Here is a 10147-nt window from a genome sequence, read left to right on the forward strand (position 1 = left end):
CATTGCGCCACCAGCGCCTGATAGACTACTTCTACCACCATCATCCTCCCTGGGGCCATAGCTCTGCCTGTGGAGAACTGAACCATCCGAGCTGCGTTGTCATCTGCCCCAACAGAGAAATCCCGCAGCGGCGGCTAATACTAGCTGCGCACCACAGGTGGCGTCAAGAACAACTTCCCCCATGATCCCCATCCCCAGCCTTTTTATTGATGACACCCGGGGTCACAGAACCGGGTAAGGCCACCGCGGTGTCCCAGGAGAAGCACCGCGGCTCGGTGACGAGTAGCACCCGATCCATGTGCGCGCCACATGCACCCATAGCTGAGACTTGCTGTCAAAAGCAACATGCTGCAATTCATTTTTCATGCTGCTATGGCATAAGAAAAGAATGGATACTGCTCCATAGTTTTGCACGAGTGCAATCCAATGTTATGTCGGGATGCACTCGTCTTTGCAAAACGCAAGTGGAACCGAACCCTTACTGTTATAGACTTCCTTAAATGTATATCAACTAAGCCAGCCAACTCTGTGACACATACTTGCTGACAACTACTTTTCTCGATGCCTTCTAACCATATTTTCAAATTGTCCCTCCAGTGAGGAAGGACAAACTCTAGTGCCACCTATTGGAAGTAGCAATCCTAAAAGTCAAATGTGGCTTTTTAAAACGAGCCTAATTCTAACCATATATACAGTTTAAAATAAGATACAAAAAAAAAAAAAAAAAATCAAAAGTAGCGAGTGGCTTTCAAGCAGAATTAGTTACTTCTTTTATCAGCTTCATGGCTTTCAAAGCCTAAAGTGGTTAAAAGAAGCTCAAAACGCTGAACATATGCACAGCAAGTCATTTGTACATTGGCAGTGCATACGTCAATACTTTTTAGAATTATATGTTTTTATAGGTGAAATCTACTTGGAAAAAGGTGTCATGTGTGAATACCTTTTATCACAAAACGTGCAGTAGGCAAGTAAAACTGCTTTTCATACACATCACAATATCAGTTTTTCATGCACAGAACTTGTACCTATATTATTGTCTAGCGGGCTGTTCACATGATCGGATATTTTTGAGGACTATGTGGGGGGAAAAAAAAAACAAAAAAAACTCAAGTGTGAACGCACCACAAGGGTTTTTCTGAGGGGGTCAAAAACTATTCATTTGTAAATGTAAATAACTCTTCGGGAAACACTCCTTTGGGGACGTTTTAGGAGTTTTTCTTTGTTTCTGAAGCATTGTTGGAGAACTTTAAGAGGTTTTTTTTCCTGAAAATGTGTGGTTTTTTTGCTGCACTTTGATTAGACACTGACTAGTTTGGAGCATTCTCCGTCAGGAAACGCTTCAAAAAAGTGCAACACACTTTTTCCAGGCATTTTTTTTTTTTTTTTAAACCTGAAGCATAAAGAAAAGTGCTCTAAAACTGAACACACAGTATTACCAGCAACTCGTTTTTTCAACTGAAATGAATAAGAAGAGACTTTTAAGCATTTGTCAGAATGGACCTGGTTGAAAAGGCTTTGTTTGCCATATAGGTATGCACACAACATCTTTAAGATGCTGGTGGAGTCGCAGAGTTTCTCAAGGGGAAAAGGTTTCAGGAACCACTGCCATATTTTCAGTCGTTTTTGTGGTGGCTCCAGTGCCATTTTTTTATTGATCATTTAAACTATAAAAATAGTGAGAGCCTTCCAAATGGAAGCCGCCTGAAGAAGGAACCGGATACTTCTTTTAGCTCCTTTATGGCTTTCAAAGCCTGAAGTGGTTAAATATGTAATTACTTACCGGTAATGCGGTTTTTCTGAACCCATGATGGCACCACGAGAGGGGATCCGCCCTTCAAGGACAGGAAACCTGCAGAATAAAAAGGGGCGGCACCTCTCCCCGCATCGGTTGATTACCGAGCATGACAGGACCTCCGAAACAAGGAACATCGTTAAAACATATCCCCCCACCATAACCGCCCAGTGAAGAGGAGCGAAAAAGGAAGCAAACCAGCAACACCTAAGTGCAGGGAGGGAATGTAAGGGTGCCGTCATGGGTTCAGAAAAAACACATTACCGGTAAGTAATTACGTATTTTTCCAGCACCCATGACGGCACCACGAGAGAATTACAGAGATGAAGACCTATGGCGGGACAACAGTTTGCAGAACCCGTCTCCCAAAGGTGATGTCGGTGAACGACAAATCAAGGCGATAGTGATTAAAAAAAGAGAGGGGGGGCGGGAGTAGGGAGGGAAGGAGCCCACGCGCAGACAGGACCCCCGTGGGTATGCTGCGTCGGGAGAGCCCTGCGGCCGACCGGATCTTACGTGGTCTCCGCAGGCTCCTGGCGTTCCTAGAATCGGGCGCGCCGCACGCAATCCTGACCCCCGTGGGTCCGCTGCGGCAGCTCCACAGCACCTCGGCCGACCGCAGCAGGACCCGTGCCGCTGCCAGAGTCGGCCGGCCGGGCGCCAGACTTGATTCTTCGGCCCATCAGGACCTTCTTGGATCCAGTGGATCCCTGGAGTCTCCCTGTTCAAGGACAGGAAACCAACTGATGCGGGGAGAGGTGCCGCCCCTTTTTATTCTGGAGGTTTCCTGTCCTTGAAGGGCGGATCCCCTCTCGTGGTGCCGTCATGGGTGCTGGAAAAAAGAAGCTCCAAAACACTGAACGTATGTAAAGTAAGTAATTTTTTCATTATATTCATTCTTCGGGACATCTGGATTCTCCTGCTCTGAAGCCTCAACAGTTGGTACTAGTCTAACATCATTCTGCATCTGCTTACATTGGCCATGCCACTGTCCAATGGCGTACCAACCATATACTAAAAAGCATGTCTCTTCAGAGACAATACAACCTAAATTTTAAATAATTTACAGTAATAGGCATTAAAATGAGCCAGTTGCCTGATATAACAATACACATTTAACTCACTTTTCTTTTGAATCCACCAAACATTCACATTTAACACTGACATTGCCGTATAAAAATACAAAAACTAACCACTACATACTTCAGAGGTGTCCGGACCTCTAACCCTCTAGATATTACCTACAGAGCACCAATGTCACCATTGCATCCTGCACCATAGATCATTATAGAGCTTGGAGCTCTCATTGGCTTTCTTCTACATGTGAGTGTCTAGAGGCTGGTGACAAAGTAGTAAACTTTGCAAAGGTCTGCAAGTATGTTACTTTCTTTATGGCTGAGTATGTGGAACAGACAATATGTAATAATTTAGAGATCAACTCTGTGACGCCCCTGGACTATCAAATCAACACAGGGTATTGTGCAATCTGCCCTTCTGTGCAATATCCACATCCTCCTTGGTTATGGGTCATCAACTACATGGTGTTGCCTACATCAGCTAATCAAAATCCCAGGTACACTCTGCACCCCACCCACCAGTGGACGGCCTGAGTGGAATAGGGTCGCCAACTTGGGGGGTTGGTAAGGGGAGGTCAGGAGTAGTTCAGTTGTGAGTTGGAGAGTGAAGTGTAAGGGAGTGAAGGAGAGAGAAGGTCAGGAGCCGGGCTCCTTGGAAGCAACTAGGTGGCAGACGGTGGTCTGGGCCTAGTAGGAGCTAGACCCCCGGTCGCAGGGGATCAAGACAAGGGGCACGGAACTGTAGAGGAGAACAGCCGGCGGCGTTGTACCATCACCGGGCTGGGGCCAGGGCACAACGGGGTACGTGGACCCTAGGTCAGGGAGTAGCTTCAGGCAACCTGACAATTTACCCGACGAGAACGGAGCCTTCAAGATCAGTTCTCCACCCGCTCCAAAAATCGGGGTACTAGCGCAACGAGGGGGATAGGACTTTCCCCTAAAATGGTCCAGGAAATTCCAAGAGTGAACCCTGAGAGCAAGCTCCCACAGTTCGCCACACAAGGGAGCGGGACCAGACTAGTTTTATGCTACCGGGACCAACCAAGAAGTGAACTAAGTGCCAGGAGGAAGGTCACAGGATCACCAGGCAGCACCATCGGGGACGGGAACCAAACTACCTCCCCTAAGCGGCAGCGGTGTCCAGAACTTTGGTTTATCCAGTTGTCAGTGTCAGCTTTATAGACTGTGAGTACGAAAGTGTCCCTCTTCGCCCCCCACCTCCCATCACCGAGTCCTGGCGCATTCCCCCCTACCCGTGGAGGTTTCTAACATCCGGCTGCCCCACTCCATCGCCCCCGGGTGCTCCCAACTGCAGTGGTGGTACTCCACATTACCACACACTACGGGTGGCATCACAAACTCTAAATATATCATTCCCTGTACATACCCCCTTCATTTGAGTGGCTGCATGACCCCCGGGTCCGGACGCGCGTCGAGCCACCGCGGATCCGGATCCGAGCAGTGCGGCTGCTGACACGGGGGGGCGGCACAACGCCAGGATTATTTCTGATCTGCATCTATAGTTTCACCTTCTGTTTTGCTTATGGCCATGTCAAGTGAACACATCAATAAAATATGTAGGTTTCCCTTGAGCGTCTTAACTAAATCTTCAGTATGTATATTTTAATATGAGGGATTTTTCTCACCTTTAATTAAAATGAGTTATCCCATAAATTATATTTAACAGCTATTCCCAAATCAGGTAAATGTCTGATTGCTGTGCCCCAAAAATAACTAGAAAGGTCCCAAGTCCCAATTCTTCCTCTTTGCATTGGAAAATTGAATGGAATGGCATAGTCGCAAACGTGCATACCCACTATTTGAGTACAGCGCTCAGATCTGCTCTTAACCCCTAATTTTTTTTTAACTAGGAGGCTCATGGTAGTAATGTCACCATCTATGAATCATAAATGAAAAATGCTGTAACCAAAACAATTTATCCAGAGTAGAGGAATAGACATGGAGGAGGGGGATGCAGCTGCAGTTTGCCATTCAGTGGAAAAGCATCAAAGAATAGAAAAGCAGAAAGAAAGAAGGACATCTTTGCTCACAACACACAGAACAGTATAAACCCATCCAGTGACAAAACCCATGTTGTGAAAGTAGCTTGAGCAAGTAAAGCAACTCCTACCTACCCCAACAGATAGACACCAGATGCAGTTATATAGACGCATGCAGTCATTTGTAGGTAGGTGTCATTTGTAGTATGTTACTCCGTAATAGGTTGTTATCCTAGACATTGGGAAGGTGTAATTTGCTAAAACTGTCAACTTTCCTGGTAAAGGCCCAGGCAGTATGTGAATATGAAGTCTCAATGTTAATTAATGGATGTCCTCAAACTTATTGCCTTGTACAGAATTAGTATGTCAAGTATGTATCCCATATTAATTAACATATAAAATAGAATGAAAGGAGGTGAATAGGTCCCTTGCTTGCTAAGCATTGATACTGAGCTACAGCTAGCATTAGAACCAGTTCTGCCATGTTCCTGGCCATTATCCATAATGGCCTAAAGGGGGATGTGTGATAGTCATAATCAAGAGTCTTTCACTTTGGACTCCTCCTGTAAGCCAAGATGTTTTTTGTTGGTGCACCAAGGCCTTCCATGGACCACAGCATCAGATACTTCTGGCCATGAATGATTTCCCCCAGTGATTGAAATGGATTGTCATGGTAAATGGCTGATAATCATGCTTTGTATCTGACTGCCATGTGATTTTTTTTTTTTTCTTAAAAACACTAGTGCCATTGATTGACCAGTCAAAGAAATGAATGATGATGGATCATAAGTGTGGCTCAACAAGTTTATTGAATTTCTGCAGTTGAAGTTGTCCACTTTTATGCAACCTGACACTTATCAGTGTTGTGCCACATTCTTACAAAGGCCGTGGCTGACACCGCAGGTGAACTAAAGCATTACAGAGTGCCTATTAATATCAATGGGATGTGAGGGTCACAGATGGACACACTGGTCGACTAGAGCAAGACCCATTCTTCTTTTGATCTAATAAATTGACACACAAATGAAATGTTTCAACCTAACCTCTGTAAACCTGACAACCTCTTTGCCACTGAACTCATACTATACAAATCCGTATGTTACATCCTTATATATATTATCAAGTATTACTAATACAAACGCATGCAACACAGTTTTATGTAGCCATTGAACATATTCCATTACAGACAAGGTAAAAAAAACAAAACATTTTTAAATATTTTTTGGAAAGGTTTTTTTTTTTAAAATTACGAGACCCATTTTCAGGTTTGTAGCTCCAGCACGGAACCATATTAAAAGAGATATCAATACAGCCATTGACCATATGAATATGGGCATTGACATAATACGGTACACAACAGTGAGGTGAAGCATTTATTTCAGTTTGGAGGCAAAATGAAGATGTGGACAGATGCATTATCTCTAGCCTTGTGATACACCAATATATTATTAAAGTATGCCCATTGCAGATTTTGGATGTGGATTGTAAGGAAGATCTAAATATAAACAAAATATATAGTCTGAACATCCCGTTAGAGTAATGGATACGCTGCATGTATTCCATCTGGATTTGCGGGTGTCCATTGCTTTGCATGCACCAGTTTTATCAAATCTCATTCACATGCTGCCAAAGAAAGTCTGCAGCAGAAATTGACAATTATGTGTTGTGGAATTTCCCACTTTACAATGCATTTTTTACCGTTTTTTTTTTTTTTTTTTTTTTTTTTTTTTAAGGCTGCAGACACACTAGCATATGGCATCCAATGTGAGAGCAATGGATGCGATATGCTTATGACCCCCGACTCAGGCTCTGCTGCGAGCATGAGCCGAGTGTCAAGCGACTGTGGTCCGATCTTGCGATCGGGTCACAGCTGTGAAGCTGAGGGCAGGCGCTTTGGAGGAGAGGGAGGGGTTACTCTCCCCATCTACTTCATTGTCAGCCTGTGCGTACATCACACTGCAGTGGGATAACATCCGAGTGCAGTCAGATGTTTCTCTCGCGCCCATACACATGAATGGGTACGAGGGATACGGCTCTCGCAGACAGTAGCAGCATGCTGCGATTTTTTCCTCAGTCCGTTTAGGGCTGAGAAAAAAAAAAAATTCAGATCTGAGCTACAGCACTATGTAAGATGGGGCCAGATTTTCTCGCATTGCACTCGCCCGATTAATACGTTCGTGTGAGCGCACCCTAATGCAGATTTACAGATGAAATTTGTGATTGAACACACCCATAGTCTGAATTCAGAAGCCTGCAAAACAAGGTCCACAAACTGAAATTTTTGTCCGGACCATCAGATTGGGACAGGGGCAGACAGCCATAGATTCTCTTATCCGAGAGAATTGGGCAGATTATGCTAATAACACTCTAATACGAGTAACAGCACTGTTTGCATCCGAGAGAATCGGATCACGAATTGGAGAGTAGTATGAGATGGATAACAACATTTCTCCATGTTCTCCATTGTGTCACTGTGCAGACATTAGACTGCACACAGATGTCACCCTAGTGCAGTCCGATGAGCACCCATAGACTTGAATTGCTGAGGGAAATCTGAATAGGACACCAAACTCGGACATGCAGCGATTTGTTTTCCTAGGACAGACACCGATCTGTGAGCAGCCCCATAGACTAACATTGGTGCGAGTGTGATCCAATGTTATATCGGATCGCACTTGTACAGAAAATAGATCTGTTTGCCCCTGCCCTTATAGACATATATGAAGTTATAGAGTTTTAGTCGGGAGATTCCTGGTCAGTCCCGGCATTGTGATCGCCAAAACATGGTTGTGTAGATCCACCCCATAGCGGTTAGCTTGGTCGCCTTTAACTGCTGGGGTTATTGATCGAGCCAATAATATGTGCATGACGACGGTATGTTCTGGGAGTGGGTTTCTTCTGGTTTTCTCTATATTATAGGTTTATTGGCTTTTAATGACATTTTGCCCGGGGTGTATTTAACACTTAGTGACAGTGACTGAATGAGTAATTACAAGCTCAGTGAAATATAGCACCATAAAAGCAATGGAAACAAATATATAAATTATTCTTTATGGCTTAATAAAAAGAACCAGAATTAGAAAGCCTTAAGGTATGTGAGCACTGATATGTAGGCGGATGCGAAAAATGTAAAATTGTGAAATAAAGCATAATGAAGGAAAAATCAGTTTAATAAGAGAATGTCGTAAATTACTACGAAGGAAACAAGTGCACAGGCTGAATACGAAGCAATGATCACAAACTGCACACATACCACCAGCCTGCCATATAACATTAGCACAATCTAGGTGTCACTACAGAAGCAGGTTATACTATTGCTTAGCTAGAGATATGAAGCCAGAAACCACAGAACCAAGCCGTAATATTCACATTATAGTCATAGAATACACCATAAAAACAATCCTTACTTTAAAAGGACCCTGCACAAAAAAGGCCCCAGCAGAAGAAGGGTTAATACTCTGGTCCTCACACAATAATTGTGAAGGGTCATTAATCAACGTCTGTTGGCAGCACAACCCTGCACTAGATCCATCCATAAGATCCCCTTCTCCCAGGCAAGAGGTTTTCTAGAACAGACCTGGCACCATTTCCATGCCCCAATTTTGCATTTTGTTCAGAAAGCCTCTGATAAATCCCACCAGGATTCACAGCTCATCCACACGCTAAAAGAGGACAAGTGGATCTGCAAAGCAATCTTTACTTCACATCGGCCTTAATTAGGCAATTAGTTCTTAGGTGTTAACCCAAGTCCTGTCTTTTATAAAGAGAAAAAAAAAGCCCAGGAATGTAATTGCCACTGACCTATTTTATAAGTTATGGTATAAATTAATTAAAATTTGTATTAAATCTATTTTACAAGTGATTGGGGGTTAAATATAGAGTTTACGCTAATCTTAATGGTCAGGAGAACCTGACATAAGGTGATGATGTGACTTATGCGAGGTGACCACACTGGTCCCAGGTAGCATTATTTATTATGCTTTGCTTATATGGCGCCATCATATTCTGCAGCGCTAAATCCCCTATTAGTATGTCTTTGGAGTGTGGGAAGAAACCGGAGAACACGGAGGAAACCCACGCAAACACGGGGAGAACATACAAACTCCTTGCAGAAGTTGTCCTTGGTGGGATTTGAACCCAGGACCCCAGCGCTGCAAGGCTACAGTGCTCATCACCATCCACTAGTGGTGGAACCAAACATGAAGAACTTGCCAAACTCACATGTGGTTGTAGCTGTGAAGAAGTCAGATGCTGCTGACTCCTAACTAGCACCTGTACCATCAGAAGCAAGGTGGCATCTCAACACTTCAAGACAGATGAGCCTGGTTAAACAAGTCCCCCCATGAGTAGAGCTTGTAAGTCATGCACATCCTCAAAGACATGACATGCATCCAAGGGTTAGAAGAGTTAATATGATGACATTACCTTTCATCCAATCCACTACCTGACTGGGAGACCATTTGCTCACTGGTTCCATTATTAATGCCATGCTGAACTTTGCCAGTTGCCCACAATGATGAACAGATACAACCCCAGGCTTGTGAGTCCTCCTGGCTTCCAGCAGCTGAAGAGCAGGCTTTGTAGGGAGGGAGCTGCTGTGGGTCAGCAATGCTGCTCAGTCCAGGCTTCCATAAGCAGCAGCATCAGTTGTCAGGCTGCTCCTCTGTGCACACACCATTCACTCAGTGCAATCCAGGCTCTCTCTTCAGGCAGCTTCTCCCACTGATGTTTCCCACCTCCCATCATGACATCATCCCTCCACCCACAGTCACACAGCTCACATTCCTACACCACAAAAAGCATTACTTCTACTTTCCCCTGCCTGAGATACAGCTGGGATCTCCTCTGCTGCTTGTAGTAATTTCTACTATATAAACACAAAAGTAGCAAAAACTAGATACATGTAGATCCATAAAGCCAGGCTTTACAGCAGAAATCAGGAATATATGCAACCAATGCAATGTATCCTGATTCAGCCCAGCCTGACGTAATGCTGCCTTGCTTTTCTTAGAAATCCAACGACCAGATCATATAATGCGCTGCCTGTATTAGAAGGATACATTGATTACTATAGGCATACCCTGGCCAAATAAACTGTCCATAAAAAAAATCACACACACTGCAATTTTCTAATAATTAAGAAATGATGAGGTCCTTGGAAGCGTTACACCTGACTTTTAATCTCTTGTCAAAAAAAAAATAATAAAAAAGAAATCATAGTCAGGCCAAGTGCACATAAATCGTGCTGAGTTTCATCCAGGATGATTTTTTTCTCATTT

The 10147-nt window shown here is 44.0% G+C and overlaps 1 protein-coding gene across 4 annotated transcripts in view; it reads right to left on the reverse strand.

Moving 5' to 3' along the window:
- CNKSR2 (connector enhancer of kinase suppressor of Ras 2) overlaps positions 1 to 9576 on the reverse strand; it is a 562096-nt gene extending 552520 nt beyond the window's left edge. For all 4 annotated transcript variants that reach the window (XM_075335413.1, XM_075335412.1, XM_075335411.1 and 1 more), the window contains exon 1: positions 9294 to 9576. In XM_075335413.1, coding sequence (XP_075191528.1) covers positions 9294 to 9357 — 64 coding nt within the window. In that variant the 5' untranslated portion in view covers positions 9358 to 9576. The remainder of the gene's footprint in view (positions 1 to 9293) is intronic.
- Positions 9577 to 10147: the final 571 nt, after the last annotated feature.

This window comes from Anomaloglossus baeobatrachus, chromosome 2 (genome assembly GCF_048569485.1).
Source record: "Anomaloglossus baeobatrachus isolate aAnoBae1 chromosome 2, aAnoBae1.hap1, whole genome shotgun sequence".
In the NCBI taxonomy this organism is placed as follows: Eukaryota; Metazoa; Chordata; class Amphibia; order Anura; family Aromobatidae; genus Anomaloglossus; species Anomaloglossus baeobatrachus.